The sequence below is a fragment of the Vanessa cardui genome, chromosome 18, assembly GCF_905220365.1.
Source record: "Vanessa cardui chromosome 18, ilVanCard2.1, whole genome shotgun sequence".
Taxonomy (NCBI): Eukaryota; Metazoa; Arthropoda; class Insecta; order Lepidoptera; family Nymphalidae; genus Vanessa; species Vanessa cardui.
The window spans coordinates 8,971,379-8,991,733 of record NC_061140.1 but is presented as its reverse complement, the minus strand read 5'-3'; the positions used below and the strand labels follow the sequence as shown (position 1 = coordinate 8,991,733).

General features: G+C 33.1%; 2 protein-coding genes across 2 annotated transcripts; one reads left to right on the top strand and one right to left on the bottom strand.

Moving 5' to 3' along the window:
* Positions 1-1,622: 1,622 nt before the first annotated feature.
* On the bottom strand, positions 1,623-10,997 carry LOC124537357 (protein PRRC1-like). The gene is made up of 10 exons (XM_047114184.1): positions 10,886-10,997; positions 10,529-10,692; positions 10,318-10,424; positions 9,646-9,764; positions 9,103-9,249; positions 8,587-8,689; positions 7,146-7,316; positions 6,364-6,535; positions 5,303-5,474; positions 1,623-1,707 (listed from the first exon to the last, which is right to left on the bottom strand). The coding sequence occupies exons 2-9, from the start codon at positions 10,682-10,684 to the stop codon at positions 5,352-5,354; spliced, it is 1,098 nt and encodes a 365-aa protein (XP_046970140.1). The 5' UTR covers positions 10,685-10,692; positions 10,886-10,997; the 3' UTR covers positions 1,623-1,707; positions 5,303-5,351.
* Positions 10,998-11,197: 200 nt separating this feature from the next.
* Positions 11,198-20,355, top strand: LOC124537356 (sorting nexin-2). The gene is made up of 10 exons (XM_047114183.1): positions 11,198-11,421; positions 11,974-12,081; positions 12,911-13,154; positions 13,527-13,712; positions 14,266-14,387; positions 15,983-16,189; positions 17,196-17,312; positions 17,421-17,540; positions 19,187-19,339; positions 20,131-20,355. The coding sequence occupies exons 1-10, from the start codon at positions 11,332-11,334 to the stop codon at positions 20,179-20,181; spliced, it is 1,398 nt and encodes a 465-aa protein (XP_046970139.1). The 5' UTR covers positions 11,198-11,331; the 3' UTR covers positions 20,182-20,355.

The window sequence follows — 20,355 nt, the reverse complement described above, 5'->3', positions numbered from 1 at the left end:
AATTTCCTTCTTTTTAAATTTAATTATTGGAAAGCTAAGAAAACGGTTATGTTTTTAAAATAATCTGCAGGCCAAGATTTATTATAATGATTTTTTTAGTTTTTAAGGCGTTTTTGAGGAAAAATATTGAATAAATTTCGTTTTCCGTCTCTCATTTTTTAATTTGGACCGATAATTATTGTTTAAATATTGACAAATATCAAGTGTTTAATAGTTTTTATAAAACAAAAAAAAAATAGATTTTAATTGATACTTTTTTTAAATAAATTGAAAAAAGCTCAAAAACGTGATAACTCAAAAATGGTTCACTTTTGGATTATGCATATGGGGGTTAAAATTATATAACGGATATACGTCGAATTACCAATAACCCTGTACATATGTACATGTATCAGAAATTTTAAAATCTGTCTTACACATTTCAAAATGTAATGGCACTCTGTAAAAGGTTTATCTTCTTTAGTATCTAAAATTACTAACGTGATATTATGACATGAAAAATTAGTATCGTAATAAAATGTAAATAAGGGTATGATATTTATTGCCTCTAGTCTTTGCGTAAAATGATTCATTTTGTTTAGATTTATTGTCGTATCTAGACAAAAGGCTTAATTTTCTGAAGAAATCAATAAATACTTACGTTTTGTTTGTTTAATTAGCGCAAATTTTTTTTTTTTTTTGATAATACGATAGCAGTTAGTGAAAAAATTTCGGGGGGGGGGTTTGAACCCCCAAAACCCCCGCCTGCCTACGGCCATGCGTTTTACAATGATGCTTCAATGTCTCTATCTTTCGTTAGAATGCCCCACGCTATAGTCCAATTGTTTTATAATGACAGCTCAATAATATTTAAAATAAGAAATAGTGTTACATGCCAGTATTAAATGCTATGCCATATAAAATAATATTAATTACAGTTTTACAAATTATTGATCAATTAATTACAATAATAATTGTAATTAAATATAATAAGGTAAATTCAATAGCTCCTGCTATATTAATAATATGCAATAATAATGTTATATAAATTATGATATAGAATCAAATGTCATAAAACCGTATTGAAGGCTAAGGTTACTCTCGTAACACATATTAATCAAAAACTATCAGTTGCGCACAATATAGCTGAGCTTTTAGGAACTCGCATGAAATATGTATAAATATGGTTTGTTTATCTTTATTCCATTTTCAGCTGGAATAGGCTGTAACACTAGCCGTTAATTAACTTAACTGGCAAATTTAAATACGACTAAATTATATCATTAAGATAGAGATCCACTTGGTGGTAGGTAGTGCATTTTACCCCAAATTGGCAACACTAAGTATTGTAATGTTCCGGTCTACCGCGTGAGAAAGTGCAACTACGGCCACAGAGGAAATAACATCTTAGTTCCCATGGCAGATTGCTTATCGGAGAAAATATACTATCTTACCGTACAAAAGCCTATGGTCAGTAGTGACCAGTTAATATCAGATAGACCACGTCCCATGAAGGCCCAATTAAAATTAACAATTCTTTATTTTATTAGCTTTTCTATTATAGTTTATTAATATTTTGACATTTATATTTTATATAACATAAATTATATAAGAAATTGTTTCAGGAGGAAAAAAAGGACATGTAATGTTACTTCTTTATTATATATTTTTAATTATATTACAATATAGACTTATAAACTAAATAAGTAGTTCTCCTCTTGTGCCAACCTGAAACAATAATATAAAATATATATGAATAGAAAGCAATATATGATGTGTACATGAATATTTAGTGGTTCTTGCCTGGGTTTGAACCCGGAATCATCGGTTAAGATGCACGTGTTCTAACAACTAGGCCATCTCGGCTTTCTCTATACAAACAAGGCAGTCAAAACCTCATTATGTGACTATATCGTCGCCGGCAGTCCGTACACCAAAAGCACTCATTAATTCCCTGTTATCAGTTAAATATCCCAATATAAACATTATATTTAATCAGATACGCTAATCTAAGAAAAGTATTTGTTTTTATTGGATTAATATTAAATACTAAGATAAACACTGGCTTAAGAAAACTAAAAGTAATAAAAGCTTATGGTAAGCTTGATAAGAAACACGATACATGCAGATACATATCAGTCACGTATAGATACTGAACTATATGTAATCATTACCTGTTCAAAGATGTATCACGCACTAGCACCCTACACCCATGAAAATTAAAAGTTTCATTGACCCTGTATATTTTTATGATGGTGTCGTCTCACTGATAAACGACCTTGTCAGGGTCGCAGATTCGCCGATAACTCGCCAAGACGTGCAACATTTTACATTTATACGGGGACAAATTTTTGTATAGTATTTTAGGGAATAAAGCTAAAAATACTATTACTTTCGAAAAATATGTGTCTATTAAGAACTAGCGTGCACTGGTAACTTTTGTCACGGTGACTGTTTCGTCACTCTTGTCGAGTCCATGAATATGTATGGAGGTGCGCGCACGTGACAATTGGGTGACATTTGTGTCCGCTAGCGACAAATTTGTCACTCTCGTCGTCAGTCTTGCGCTATCTGCACTTTGACTGCCGACTTTGGCGCGCGCAAATGGCGTCACCATCTATTCAAAACGTAAACATTCGTGAAGACGATACTGATAATGATGTTCTAATAGAACAAGTGGAAAAGAGAACAGCTCTTTATGATAAAAAATTGAAAGAGTATTCAGATATTCACGTTAAAATTAAAATCTAAATTCTGCCGAGTCTCACGAGTTCACAGGGAACCACCGTCTCTTCGAAATCCATAGTGGCAAATGACACTTCGATTTCGAAAATGTTTTGTCACTGTATCTATAAATGAGCGCACTCCACTTTGGAAACGTGTGACAGTGACAAACACTTTAAAGTCACCGTGACAAAAGTTACCAGTGCGCGCTAGTTCTTAATTAAATATAACATATATTAGACAATGTCATTGAAATAATTTTATTGACATCTTGCCACGCTAATCTTTCATCGGTAGCAATAACTTCATCGCGACCCCCACTATTTCGTTCACAATGTAACTGTTTGAAGATTCTAATACCTCCTGAAATGCCATTAAATTGCAAAGCACGAAGATAATAACAATTATCATTATATTTCATTAAATTTAGATTTAATTATTAAACGCTTTTATACAAATACCTCTTCTCTAAGCTATTACAAAAACTTCATTTTACGATATAGATTATATCCAAATGAATCGTACTAATTAGATAAAATAGCTATAACAATTTACCCAAGCTATTTTAATATATATAGAGTTCAATACAACATCAATTATAAAATTAAAATGCGTAAAAGTTTTAAAACTTTTTACTTATGGCCTATTAAAGAATATTAGCTTCCTTCAAAATAATTAATTCTTGCGACGTCCTCGGTGTGGCAGTTTGGCTTGCTTCCAAATTGAAGGTTATCGGTTTTTGCGATTATTACGAACATTTAACAAGCTATATCATATATATAGCTTTATTAAAACTGTATAGTGAGGATAACTTTATTTTTGCGAGACAAATTTTTAGAATCTTTTTCGGATTCATACTTAAGAGTAGATGTTTACAGATATATTTATTACAGATATAAAAAATAAGACCTGACTAACTAATTCATCATCGCCGAGCCTAAAGTATTAAAGTTAGGGACTTGAAATTGGGCAAGTAGGATCAATTTATTTAGTAGACACCCACTAAGAAAGGAATTTTGGTAATTCTACCCCTAAGGGGGTGAAATGGGGGTTAAACGTTAGAAACATAAAATTTTATTTTTGGCATAGTGGTTAGACATGAGTAGATATATGTATTTAAGCATTTTTGGATATTCTTAGAGAAGCGAGGCTAAGCCTGGAAAGTTTTTAGTAGCCTGGTCGAGAATGAGCTTTACGAGTAGTTTGGTGGATCTGTCTAACGAAATTTAAACCTGAAACTTTACAAAGTGGTCTTAAATTGACGTAATATTTTAAATTAGCCTGTTGAGTTATTTATATAATTTCCACGCGAGAAAAGCCGCTAGCAATAATCTATAAGTGTTTAGGTAAACACAGATAAGATGGCCAAAACCGAAACAACCGGAAATAATTCTGGATCTTTACGTTCTCACCGAGGCGCGAGAGTTACAAACTGTCAACTTCCAGACTCCTGGCTGTTACTAAGTTTCGATAAAAACATCCAATATGTCTTTATCGGTCCAACTTTGTTTGCCTTAGATCTAGCCACTAGACCAAAAAGGCAGTTTGTTGTATAAATACTAATATTATCAAGAGGTTAAATTTGTTTGTATATGAGTCGAGATGGCCCAGTGGTTAGAACGCGTGTATCTTAACCGATGATTGCGGGTTCAAACCCAGGCAATCACCGCTAATTCATGCGCTTAATTTGTCTTTATAATTCATCTTGTGCTCTGCGGTGAAGGAAAACATCGTGAGGAGACCTGCGTGTGACAAATTTCTTAGAAATTCTGCCACTTGGTATTCCACCAACCCGCATTGGAATAGCGTGGTGGAATATGTTCCACACCTTCTCCTCAAAGGGAGAGGACGCCTTTAGCCCAGCAGTGGGAATTTACAGGCTGTTGTTGCATATATGTAGGGGTTGTAAACTTCGGAACTAAGGAAAATCGAATGCAATATTTCTTGCTTGTATAAATTATAGTGCACCAACCAACATCGGTGAAATTCAAAACGCATTTTTAACGGCTACCATTGATACTCAGAACCAATTATGTCGCGTCAATTTAACGTAAAAGTCAGGATATCTGATAAGTTGGGGGTACCCACTCAGATGAGCACAAAGCCCTACCAACAAGTATCTACATAAAATGTTTTAAAAATTCATGTTATTAATTGGGAAGTTACCATATCCCTGAAAGTTTTAAGTGTTTTGTCCTGCGCCTTTGTTCTCCTTCGGTAAAGTCGAATTACCATCTCATTTTATCATGAGAGTAAACAAATAGAGATCTACGTTTGCGCAACAGATCACTATGTTATCTGTTACACAGTTGGATGACTCCTGAGAATGATCGCTGTGCCTGATCAGTCAGGCCATCATCATCAGTATTAACTAACATGACTTTGTATTTTTAAATGTTGAAAAAGAGTAACTACTGAGTTTCTTGCCAGTTCTTCTCGGTAGAATCTACTCTCCGAACCGGTGGAAGCTTCACTTAATTGTTAATTGACGATTCAAAAGTGCTTGTAAAAGACCACTTGAATAAAGATTATTTGGATTTTGATTTTGATTACTATATTTATAAATATTCTAAAAGAAATTCATGAAATATTTACTCACATGAAATTAATATAATCTCCGATAAAACGCTAACATCAATTCCAACATTTTATGTTTCAGCGGCAACTGCTAGTAGTTTCTTATATGAACCCGCCAGTGATCTGGCTGCGAACAACAATATCTCCCTCCGTGACACCCCTGTTGTTGCCTCGTGCCATTGTGTGTGTGGTACCTGAATTGACAGAAAAACAAAGAAAGATTAAAAAAAATCCAAAAGAATGTTTATGACATCAATCACAAACTTTTCTGACTTTTGTAAACCAATTGTGTCTCAGTACTAATATAGGTACAGTTTATAATATCAAAAATGTATTTAGTTTCCCAACCAATTAATTTCATCTAATAAATATTTTCATTAGTAAATAATACAACATTATGAATACCTTTCATATATAAGGGAAGATCATTTATATAAACCAAAAATAAAAGTGGACCTAATATGTATCCCTGTGGAACACTCATTTTTAGTACAGATTCAGAACACTTTCTCCTATTAATGGCAACTTATTTCATTCTTTAATATGAGCTTTACAGATACCATAATGTATCACCTTACTTCTTTTTTTTCTTTTCTCCCATGCATCGTATTTAACCTTAGCGCCTTTCCGGTATTAGTTTCGAATAAAAATAAAAGTAAAAAGTAAAGTAACAGCCTGTAAATTTCCGACTGCTGGGCTAATGGCCTCCTCTTCCATTAAGGAGAGGGTTTGGAACATATTCCACCACGCTGTTCCAATGCGGGTTGGTGGAATGCACATGTGGCAGAATTTCGATGAAATTAGACACATGCAGGTTTCCTCACGATGTTTTCCTTCACCGCCGAGCACGAGATGAATTATAAACACAAATTAAGCACATATATATAGTGGTGCTTGCCTGGGTTTGAACCCGAAATCATCGGTTAAGATGCACGTGTTCTTACCACTGGGCCATCTCGGCTCTAAATATTGTAATACTAATACTCTAAAAAGCGAATAAAAATATGTCTAGCAAATCTGACATTTCTGAGAATGATCTCAATAGAAGCATGTCAGGGAGGTTCTCGTGTGTGGGTAGGTGACCTGCAGGTTGGTGGCCATGATGGAGCCGATGGTGAGGCTGTATCCAGTGGGCGAGGGCTCGGCGCCCGCCGCCGCCACGGCCGCGCCCGGCACCGGCGTCGCCTGCGACTGCAGCTGCAACTCGATGCCCAGCGACGGCTGCGTCAGCACCAACAACGACAGCTCGTACCATCTGCATGAATCACATCGCTAATATATTTTTATAGCAGAAATTTTTAACTTTGCCGTTAGTCAAACGCTAATATATTTTTATAGCAGAAATTTTTAACTTTGCCGTTAGTCAAACGCTAATACATTTTTATAGCAGACTTTTTAACTTTGCCGTTAGTCAAACGCTAATATATTTTTATAGCAGAAATTTTTAACTTTGCCGTTTAGTAAATTAAAATTGTTTGTAAAACATTGGTAGAAAAAGCATATTATTCGATACATGATTTTATAGATGATAGAAAAGAGTGGAGTTAATACCCGTTGACTTCAAAGCATGATATATTAATTTAAATAATTGTATTTAATTAACATGACTTTGTATTTTTTAAATGTTAAAAAAAGAGTAACTACTGAGTTTCTTGCCGGTTCTCCGTAGAATCTACTTTCCGGACCGGTGATAGCTTCACTTAATTGTAAAATGACGATTCAAAAGTACTTGTAAGAGCCTACTTGAATAAATTTTATTTTGATTTTGATAAAATCCCGTTCGATGAGGTATAATCATCGTGTAATTAATGAGTCAAGAATCATCTATTAAAATAATATATGTATTGGTTTGTGTATGGGTTTACCTGTCAGTCACAGTCTCCTGTAAGAAGCCCTCGATAGCGACAACCGGCACGTTGTTGGTGAGCTCGCTGTGCTCGGAGCGCACGTACGCTATTCGCTGCTTCGCCGCTGCGTACGCGGCCGCATAGCCCACAGGCTGCGCCGCAGTCACGTCGCTTTGCGCTGCGTGACCACTAAATAATAAATAAATAAATATGAGACAACATCACATACATTACTCTGATCCCAATAAGTAGCTAAAGAAACAAATGTATTCATCACAATGAAAAATATAAATACATATGTCGCAGCGTCAGATGAATAAATACTTTGATTGAAATCACCTAGTTTAGAGATTTGACTCCGGATCAAATAAATATATACACATATGTCGCAGCATCAGATGATTAAATACTTTGATTGAAATCACCTAGTTTAGAGATTTGACTCCGGATCAAATAAATATATACACATATGTCGCAGCATCAGATGATTAAATACTTTGATTGAAACCACCTAGTTTAGATATTTGACTCCGGATCAAATAAATATATACACATATGTCGCAGCATCAGATGATAAAATACTTTGATTGAAATCACCTAGTTTAGAGATTTGACTCCGGATCAAATAAATATATACACATATGTTGCAGCATCAGATGATTAAATACTTTGATTGAAATCACCTAGTTTAGAGATTTGACTCCGGATCAAATAAATATATACACATATGTTGCAGCATCAGATGATTAAATACTTTGATTGAAATCACCTAGTTTAGAGATTTGACTCTGGATCAAATAAATATATACACATATGTCGCAGCATCAGATGATAAAATACTTTGATTGAAACCACCTAGTTTAGATATTTGACTGCGGATCAAATAAATATATACACATATGTCGCAGCATCAGATGATAAAATACTTTGATTGAAACCACCTAGTTTAGATATTTGACTCCGGATCAAATAAATATATACACATATGTCGCAGCATCAGATGATAAAATACTTTGATTGAAACCACCTAGTTTAGAGATTTGACTCCGGATCAAATAAATATATACACATATGTTGCAGCATCAGATGATTAAATACTTTGATTGAAATCACCTAGTTTAGAGATTTGACTCCGGATCAAATAAATATATACACATATGTTGCAGCATCAGATGATTAAATACTTTGATTGAAATCACCTAGTTTAGAGATTTGACTCTGGATCAATTAATGTCAGCTGTCAAGAAGGATAAGACAAAAGGTGTCGATGTTTATAAATAGGTATAGATTTGTTGTATTATTTTGTGAATATATATGTCGAAGGTGATGATGATTAGCCAAGCAGGCTGAACTGACAGATAGACCGAATCATAGAAACTATAGACAATATTAAGTCCATAAATAATATATTATTATTTAAAATAATGTGCCCCATTGAGAAGAAAAAAAAAATACTCACATGACTGTTGCTTTCCCGAAAACAGTTTGAAAAGCCTCTCTAACTGGTGAAACCTTTACTTCTTTATCTGAAGCTACAACTATGCATAGATCACCTCCACTCCCTGTAACATTAAAGTACATACTTAAATTAGACAATTATTATTGCATGAAAACAAAATATTTATTGAATTAACTATTAATAATGACTACAGATATTATAAAGCTTCATAACCATAATACTATTATTTATCTAAAATAAAAATATATCCATAATCATAATAAACGAAAGTGCTGAAAAAGTATTTATTATGATTTTTTTTTTTGCATAGCTTTATATTCATGAGTCAAACTAATATCTTTGAATTTTTTTCTTTCACCACATCTTAATAAAATTGTTTCTGTATCTGAAACTAGTCAAATATTATTCATGTCAAAAATGAAATAATCATAATATCTGATAGTTATAATTATAAGAGGTATAATAATGATAAAATAAAGTATAAAAATAATAATAATTCTTGCAAAAATAACATACTCAGATACTCTTTCATTTGTGGATCAAGGGTTGTGATCATTGAGTCGACCGAGCTCTTAGCTTTCTCAGCTACTCTCTGCAAGATACCTCCACTTGAAACTGCACCTTTCATCCAAGTAAGAATACCACTTCCAGGCATTACATCCCCTAGAAAGAAGTTTTTTATTAAATTTTAGAGGTAAATATACAAAAATATCAAATTCTAACATATCAGTGTGCTCGAGTCATACCCTATTCGTTTTTTTAAATTTTAGACTTTATACTATTGATATTCATTGATATTGTTCTTTTTTTATGTTGGAAGAGGGCAACTGACATATAAAAATGAAGTAAGTAAAAAAAAGATTAGTTTGACCACAGACAATATTAGTGTCCAATATTTTGTCATCATATATTACAAAATTAGTTTTCTGTAATATAACTACAGGATAGTTTGGTACTGTAAAATTTACTATTTCATTATAGAAAATTTCTATATTCTTATAATTGATAATTTTTTATATAAAAAAAAAAAACATTATATATTGATTAATATGAACTCACCAAGTTGATCAATTTCTGAAATTGACTCAGGGAGAGACTCTGGTGATAATGTAGTCAAAGAATCCTCTGGAGATCGGATAGGTAAAGTCGGCTCTCCTTTAGATAATGGAATGGCTGGACTACAAAATAATAAAATATTCAAATTTGTAACTTATTAAAGTAATATATATAAATTTATAAATCCACACAATAGGCTATTTGACTGGTTTTTAAAATCAATTTTATATTATTTAGTAGAGGTTAAGAAACCCAGTAAAAGTAGATATTTTATTTCTAGTACATATTTGTCAAAAAATATCATATTAAAAATTCCATATTTAAATAGCACGCGAAAACGATACTTGGACAATATGGCGCTGCAATGGGGTCGGTGACGTCACTTTGCTGTATTTTAATCTGTGGTACATATAGTAGAAAAGCAAGGTTTACAAGAAAGTGACTTCATCATAAGCCGGGCCAATCAGGAGCGTTTTATGTCACGTGACAAACGTTTGAAAAAATGCTATTTTATTTATTGATTTTTGAATAAATTAAGTATTATTTTGAAGTTTTGCTACTAAATATCCATTTTTAAACTCATAATATACACTGATTACAATAATTCACAATTTATTTTTCGCATTGTCAAATAGCCTATTACTACTCCATTGTTTCAACAATAATATTATTTACCTAAACTTTTCTGGACTCTCCGGTGATGGTTGAACTGGCTTTGTTTCAACATCTTGATTAGCTTGTGCCACTGGTGCTGATGACGATACTGGCACTACCTGTGGAACCTTTAACAAAGCCAGTCACAATAAGTTTATTCTTAAAAAAAAAACTTTCAAATAAAGAACACCTATCATTTGAGGAAAAAACATTAATGAAATATATTATTTACCACTTCAGATTTCTTAGGAGCTGGTGCGGCTGATGCTGGGACTGTAGTAACGAAATTTGGGAGTTCAGTAGGCGGTGCGACATTCGAAAGGAGATTGCCACTTGTAGCAAATGTCGGAGCTGCCGGTATCTTACTTCTTCTATCAACGTTGCTCATGATTACACCTATATTTTTTAAATAAAAACAAATGATGAAATAAAAACGGCACTAAACATAATCTGACATGTTTTACAAAATATTTATAAGCCCATTCGTGTGTTTAAATACCAAAACTAAGCTATAGCAGTCAATTATCAAATTTATATTATCAAGTTATTTCTTTGGCATTCCAAAGCAAAATACGAATCGAAAACTCACCTAAACGACGAATTGAAGAAAATCAACAAAAAATTGTTGTGACAGCTATCTATTGACAAAAATGACATATTCTGACAATCGCATGCTGTTGACGTGTCTTTTTACAGATTTTAAAAACCTTACAACAATTTTATTATTTAATTCATATAATTTTCTGATTTAATATCAAATAAAAACCGTATCAAAGAATTGGCTTTTAAGAGATTTTTTTACTAGGCGTTAAACATTGATGTGTATTACTGTACATTATAATTTTATCCGATGTTTGGAAAACAAACAAATAATAAATCTGTAGAATGACGAATCTGTCATTTGCGTTGAAATGAAATGTCATTCAAGCCATCACGGTTCGTTTCGGTAAAGTTATCTCGCTGTTTTCAGAATTGATTTAGTAGCGTTAAAACATTCTACAGTTTTCTGAGGATTTTTATTAAATTCTATACACCATGTCGGAGGCATCCGATGCACCTTTCAGCACTGTTGAGATCAACAATGAGAGTAGAGATGAAGAAGATCTCTTCGCTTCGGCGGTCCAGGTATCTTATAGGAATCTGTTTTATTTCGCTCGCTTCCATCCGGCGTTCACCAGGGGCGTTACCGTCCCTTAAACGACGCCCCATTGTGTACAACTATTATTACGACTTATCCCAGCCTTGATAGATACGAATTTGAAATTGATAGTGATAAATAGTTATTTTTTAATAATTACCCGATAATTTGATTACCAATACCTACCACGTATTTCTTTTATCGTTGATTGTATTGTGAGTTATTAAAACTTGTTTGTTAGTTCACCTTGATAAAGTATATATTTTTATATTAATATGCATATTCTAGTATTATCAAGTATAGTTCAATGCACTTGTGTTGCATCTCAGACCAGCCTAACAACTTTGTTTATAACTTGTTTAATATCATCATGTTTCGTTTTGTATACTTGACTGCATTTATTTAAATAATAGTGATACAATGACATTAAAAAGTGTAAATTAAATTAATTTAATACAAACAAAGTAGTCACTGCTTGGAAGTATGAATAAAGGATAATTAGGATAGAAAATTATAATGTGAAACTTGGCATGTTTTAGGAAGTCAGTTTAGATCCAGATGTTAATGGTGCTCAAGATAGTATAGACAAGGCAACATTGGGGGATATATCATCACCGGCTATGATAAGTAGCCCAGTCATGGAAGAGGTATGCTTATTATTGAATTTAAAATGTATTTTTGTAATAGAAATCAATTGTACTGTGTACTGAAAATCTTTCTCACTATTTAATTATAAAAACTTTAATCAATAAACTAATGGAAGTTATAATATGTATGTAATGTATAGTATATATGTAATAGTTATTTTTAAATATTTTTATAACAAATGTTTTATTGCCTATTTCAATAGGAGTAAACAAACAACTTTGACATTGAAATGTCACAATATCATTAGTCAAGATCTTGAATAATATGTGTACATTATAAATTAGTGAATTAAAGTTGTAGTACAAATAGAAATATATCAATTAGAATATTTTTGTTTTTTAAATTATATATATTAGGAAATTATATTGAATAGGTTATAAATAGTTACTAAAAGCTTACAGACATAAATAAAATTGCAGTTTAATTATTTTTATTTTAAAATTTATACCTACCATATGAGGTACAACACTATTAAATTGTTTACGAGGTTCGTCATTTACGAAGATAGCGTACTATGATAACAATATTCTATTTAAAAAACATGATAAATTGGTCATACAAATTCATATTATATAGACTCAGGAGCAAAACACTCATTAATTTAATCAATCATAATATTTGAATCATTTTTTATTGAAAGAATAGATAATATATTTATGTGATATTTAATATTAAAAGTTAAATTAGTATATTTGATTCTTTACAGCACTAATTGCGGTAAATGCATTAAAAAAGATAAACTATTATCTGAATTGTTATTTTTAAAATAGAACAATTTATATTAAATGCTAATATTTTAGTATCTAGATTTTCTTTTTTAACTTACAGATAGCGACGGAACGTGCAAATAATATTATAATAACCGTAACGGAACCTCAAAAGATTGGAGAAGGCATGAGCTCATATGTAGCTTATCGTGTTATAACAAAGACGAACATGCCTATATTTAGTAGACATGAATTTACAGTGCTACGAAGATTTTCAGACTTTCTAGGACTACATGAAAAGTTAACTGAAAAGTATCTTCGTTCAGGCAGAATTATACCTCCAGCACCAGAAAAGAGTATTGTTGGTAAGTATTTGTTATGGATGATTTTTATTTATTATGTATTTACTTTAAATATTTTGTACTTGTACTCTCATAACTTGATATGATACCAAATCTGACTCAAAATAGCTATCATGAATATTAGTATTTTTTTAATTTATTTTTTTTAATTGTCATACTAAACAGATAACAAATTATGATGATTGGATTCTCTGTGAAGTATATTATCCTTATAACTTTATTGTCGTATAGCACACAAACAATCTTTAACAGTGTTTTTGAGTTTTATACCATATTAATAAATACTTGTTTAAAAATGTATAGCTTACCAAAAAATAATTACTAACTCTGTTTAGTTGGGTAATTCATTGGTCTAAAACGGTAAATATGTTTCAGGAACAACAAAACTAAAGATGACATCTACACCGTCCACGGAAAGCGCCAACGGCACCACAAACTCAGCGGGCATGCAGTCGCAGTTTGTGGAGCGGAGACGCGCCGCCCTGGAGAGATTCCTCAACCGCGTCGCACAGCATCCCGTACTGTGCATCGACCCTGACTTTAGAGAGTTTTTGGAGTCCGGTAAGAATAGTTATATACTAAAAATCTGATTAGCATCTATTATTAATTTAGCGACGTTAACTTTACAATTATAAAATTAATTTGATATGAATATCTTCTTTTTCTTCATTTCAATCCATTTTATATTTAGTAGAGGTTAAGGAACCCAGTAAATGTTGATTTTTTTATTTCTAGTACGTATTTGCTAAAAAATATCATATTAAAAAATCCATATTTACACTTCCTTGTAAAAGCAAGGTTTACAAGGAAGTGACTTCATCATAATCCCGGCCAATCAGGAGCGTTTTGTGTCACGTGACAAACGTTTGAAAAAATGAATTTTTATTTATGGATTTCTGAATAAATTGAGTATTATTTTCAACTTTCGTTGGTAAATAACCATTTTTAAACTCGTAATATACACTGATTACAATAATTCACAATTTATTTTTCGCATTGTCAAATAGCCTATTTGTGATATCATTTAATCTAATTTTAAACCCATTTCCATAGATACAGAACTGCCGAAAGCCACTAGTACCTCGGCATTTTAAACCCATTTTTGTTCCCACAGATACAGAACTCCCGAAAGCAACGAGTACGTCGGCTCTGAGCGGCGCAGGTATGCTGCGTCTGTTCAACAAAGTGGGCGAGACCGTCAACAAGATTACGTACAAGATGGACGAGTCTGACCCGGTATTTAATGCATTTCAATTCCATTATCATGAATTTTAAATAAGATTACTCATGGAAATTGATTTCTGGTCAATAACATTTTTTTTAAATAATATAATTTTTTTTTTAAATATACTATATCCATGAAATTCTGTGTGATATATGTATATGATATGACGGCCGAGTCGATGTAGTGACTTCTGATTTTCCATAACACAAGTGCTCTAGCTACTTACATTGGGATCAGAGTAATGTATGTGATGTTGTCTCATATTTATATCAAATCAAATTAAAATAAACTTTATTCAAGTAGGCTTTTACAAGCACTTTTGAATCGTCATTTTACAATTAAATGAAGCTACCACCGGTTCGGAAAGTAGATTCTACCGAGAAGAACCGGCAAGAAACTCAGTAGGTACTCTTTTTTAACATTTAAAAATACAAAGTCATGTTAGTTAAATACAATTATTTAAATTAATATATCCTGCGTGGAAGTCAACAGCTATTATATTTTTTAGAAGCGTAACACTTAAGAGCATTTCCTTAGAATAAGGTTTTATTAACATACGAGTATAGTACGACACAAATTAGATGTAGCATCGGATAATGCAATGGAATGATAATAAAACCGATTGCTGCTCGTGCCGTACTCAATTCGGATGTGATCGGTTTTACGAATTTAGCCGATGCGACATCTAAGTTGTGTCGTACTATAGTTATTTTCTCTCGTTCGAATCAAATATGGTTTTGTTCAAATCTCGATCACTGAGCTATTAAATAAATCAATGTTACAAATCCCTACTAGATGTCGGTTGTCTACACATAGTTCATAGGACTTACACATTATGCTCTTTAAAATATATCTGCCGTTTTTTTTAATTTTGCCGATGCGACATCTGAGTTGTGTCGTACTATACTCGTATGTTAATAAAACCTTATTCGAAGGAAATGCTCTTAAGTTTTATGCACCTAAAAAATATAATAGCTGTTGACTTCCACACAGGATATATTAATTTAAATAATTGTATTTAACTAACATAACTTTGTATTTTTAAATGTTAAAAAAGAGTACCCACTGAGTTTCTTGCCGGTTCTTCTCGGTAGAATCTACTTTCCGAACCGGTGGTAGCTTAAATTAATTGTAAATATGTGTCAGTGGTTCGAGGAGCGGTGCGCGCGCATCGAGTCGCTTGATAATACTTGATAATACTAGAATATGCATATTAATATAAAAATATATACTTTATCAAGGTGAACTAACAAACAAGTTTGAATAACTCACAATACAATCAACGATAAAAGAAATACGTGGTAGGTATTGGTAATCAAATTATCGGGTAATTATTAAAAAATAACTATTTATCACTATCAATTTCAAATTCGTATCTATCAAGGCTGGGATAAGTCGTAATAATAGTTGTACACAATGGGGCGTCGTTTAAGGGACGGTAACGCCCCTGGTGAACGTCGGATGGAAGCGAGCGAAATAAAACAGATTCCTATAAGTAATATATTTAAAGTTGATTATTATCACTAAAGATCTATTTGTTAATGTTATTATTATTATTATTATTTGTAATGTATGGAATAAATGAAGCTATGTTATTATGTGTCAGTGGTTCGAGGAGCGGTGCGCGCGCATCGAGTCGCTGGAGAGCGGTCTGCGGCGGCTGTGCGGCGCGTGCGAGGCGCTGGCGGCCGAGCGGCGCGAGCTGGCTGCGCGTGCGCACGACGCCGCGCGCGCAGTGGCCGCCGCCGCCGCCGCCGACCCGCACGCGCCGCTATCGCGCGCTCTCTCGCACCTCTCCGACCTGCACGAGAAGGTACACGTGTGCACATTGGCGGTTTTTTTTTTTTTTTAAATGATACTCACAACAACAACAGCCTGTAAATACCCAAGAAGGTACATATGTGGTCAACATGTGCTCTCATTGGCGGCTTTTTTTTTTTTAAATGATCGTCCATAAAAGGTCACCGAACCTTCATACAATAAAAATATAACACCATTGCTTAGTAATGACATTAATTCGGACTAAAGTGCTCCAAAATTTTTCGTAATAAACATTCATGAAGGTACTTTGTTATTTAGGCCTTTTTGAAGATGATTCGTAATTAATTTAGTTGGATTTGATATAAAACATTCTTACATAATGTACTATGATAATGCTATGCTTTTGTTAATATGATAATTATCCGCTACATACAACAACAACAACAACAACAGCCTGTAAATTCCCACTGTTGGGCTAAAGGCCTCCTCTCCCTTTTGAGGAGGTTTGGAACATATTCCACCACGCTGTTCCAATGCGGTTTGGTGGAATACACATGAGGCAGAATTTCTATGTAATTTGTCACATGCAGGTTTCCTTACGATGTTTTCCTTCACCGCTGAGCACGAGATGAATTATAAAGACGAATTAAGCACATGAATCAGCGGTGCTTGCCTGGGTTTGAACCCGCAATCATCGGTTAAGATGCACGCGTTCTAACCACTGGGCCATCTCGACTCGAATGATACTTAGTTTTATGTGTATTGTTGTTATTATTTTTCCATTCTCAGTCTCTTTAATGCTATATATGAGAACTGTTATTGACCTAATAGTTATTAAATATTTGTTATTTTGTTTATCAACGGCTGTATGTTCTCCAATTAAATAAATAAGTAAATATATTCACAATACCAGTGCTTCTGAGCCAACCCAACATTTGTGTAGTACAATGTTATATTTTTTTAATTATATATTTATATGTATTTTACTCTAGTAGTGATCATCTAAAAAGTCATCATTCACTTTGTTTTAAACACACTATATACTTTATTTTTTACAGATTGAACATTTAAGAAATGAGCAGGCAAACACTGACTTCTACGTTTTGACGGAGCACATTAAGGACTACCTCGGGTTGATTGGAGCGATCAAGGATGTCTTCCATGAGAGAGTTAAGGTGAATTAATATGCCATTATATTTTTTTTATTTTAGGAGTAATAAAATTTGTGTGAAAATAAATAAAAAATGTGATACTAGTATTAAAAGTGTATTTTGAACATCCAGGTTTTTCAAAACTGGCAACACGCGCAGATGCAGCTAACGAAACGAAGAGAAAATAAGGCTAAAGCAGAACTAGCCAATAGACCAGAAAAAATGGAGCAGGCTGCTAACGAAATTATTGAAGTATTTACTTTTTCATAATTAAATAAATTTAATCAAAAACTTTAACTAAGAGAAATAAGAACAAATTCCTTGTTGTATTTTCAATATTCTGATATCAATAATTTATTTTATGATAACTTCAAATTTAGAACAAAAATAGACAAAAATAGAACAGTTAAAAAACAGACAGCTTTCTTGCTTTATGAATATACAATTGTTTTAAAAAAAGTTTAATCAAAAAAGGATATATAAAAGATTAATATGTGGGTTTTTTGACGCATTATGCTATTTAAGCTTAGTAGGTAATTTCAAAGATTTTAACTTAGTCTTTATATGACATGTGTTTCAACTTGATGGATGAGTCGGCCAGTATAAAGGCAAAAGGCACATAACATCTTAGGTTCAAATTGACTATATCGGTCAGTTTTAATTAGTCTAATGGTACATTCAAATTCAAAGCCTGCCTTTAAGGTTAGCTCGGAGTCAAGTTTGTTAAATCAAATCAAAATAAACTTTATTCAATTAGGCTTTTACAAGCACTTTTGAATCGTCATTTTACAATTAAGAGAAGCTACCACCAGTTCGGAAAATAGATTCTACCGAGAAAAACCTGCAAGAAACTCAGTAGTTACTCTTTTTTAACATTTAAAAAATACAAAGTAATGTTAATTAAATACAATTGTGCAAAAGTTACTTGGACAGCATTGGTTATATTAATAACTTTTGATTTGTGTGTGTCTGGATAGTGAGGTTTATGCTGATTAGAGTACTGCACAAACAAAAGAGGACTCACTAAGAGTAATTTACTAACAACTAGCGGCTTCGAACGGTTACAATGCTGATACTAAATATACTACAGAATAGGCTATTTGACAATGCGAAAAATAAATTGTGAATTATTGTAATCAGTGTATATTATGAGTTTAAAAAAGGTTATTTACTAACGAAAGTTGAAAATAATACTAAATTTATTAAAAAATCCACAAAATAAAAGTGCATTTTTTCAAATGTTTGTCACGTGACACAAAACGCTCCTGATTGGCCGGGCTTATAATGAAGTCACTTTCTAACAAGAAACCTTGCTATATGGCGCATATTGCGCGCTATTTAAATATGGAATTTTTAATATAATATTTTTCTGTAAATATGTACTAGTAATAAAAAAATCAACTTTTACTGGGTTCCTTAACTTCTACTAAATAATATAAAATGGATTTTAAAAACCAGTCAAATAGCCTATTATCTTTGCAACCTCGACAGAATATTTCTTTTCCTTCAATCTGAGTTATTGCCGGTTAGATAACAGGAGGTTAGCCAATATCTATACCTAGATACATTTGGATTATTTTTTTGGCTTGAATATAACACTAATGAAGTGTCGATGGAACGTAGGTTCGACGTATTATATGTTTTGACACTTTGTCGTTTTCTGTACGGTAGTAATTTTTTGTAATGCAAGCACAAATTTATTTCGAATAATAACTTAGGAAGTGAAATCAGTCTGGAGTCTGACTAGTGTTAGTCCTCTAATTAGGATATTTAGCCGAAACAAACTAACACAAGGTAAATTAAATATGGGTAAATTTCGTGTGTGTTATTATTTATTAATACATGAATTGCGTATAAAAGTCTCAATATGAGAATAAATAAAATCTTTGACATTTCAGTGGGAGTCGAAGGTGGAGCGCTGCCAGCAGGAGTTCGACTCGATCTCGCGCGTCATCAAGAAGGAGCTGGAGCGCTGGGAGGAGCTGCGCCTGGCGGAGCTGCGCGCCACGCTGCTGCGCTACCTGCACGACCACATGCAGCACGAGGCGCAGGTCACTACTCTCTCTCTCTCTCACACACACACTCACTCACTCTCTCTCTCACACACACACACACTCACTCTCTCTCTCTCACACACACACACACACTCACTCTCTCTCTCTCACACACACACACACACACTCACTCTCTCTCTCTCTCTCACACACACACACACACTCACTCTCTCTCTCTCTCTCTCACACACACACACACTCACTCTCTCTCTCTCTCTCTCACACACACACACACTCACTCTCTCTCACACACACACACACTCTCTCTCACACACACACACACTCACTCACTCTCACTCTCTCACACACACACACACTCACTCTCTCTCTATCTATAGTCTATGCCAGACATAAATCCATAGTAACTACATTTAACATCGAATTGAAAAGTCAAAATACTAAACAACTATAATGTTGTCTTAAATTTTCGCGATTACACAACAAACTAGTTATAAAACTAGTTATAACGGATATGAATCGCGTATATTAATTTTTTTTTTATCATTCCGACGTTTCGAGCACTTTACAGCGTTCGTGGTCACGGGTAGACTAAGGTGGCATTTGTCTATTTGGAGAACAAAGGAAATATTATTTACAACTACCGCCAACGATTTCTCAATTGGTATCTTGAGTAACGTTCCGGTTGCACGCAGAAGGCACTGACTGTATCTTTAGGTCTTGCAGACTAACTACTAAACAACATAAAGATAAATTATTAACTAAAGACTTTTATTAATTAAATCTTATTATGTAAATAATTAAAGTAAGTGTTTGTTTTCAAATTCCAGGCGATTCGTTACTGGGACGCGTTCCTACCGGAGGCGCGCGCCATCAAATGAGTGCGGCGCTGACGGCTCTGCGCGACCGACGCTCCTTAGCATCTAATGATCTTGTCATGTAACTTTACACCGTTAGATACAGATTATATATCACATCCGACATATAACCTGAGCTTTGTTACAAACTAAATACCATCAGAAAGATATATATATATATATATATACCATAAAATA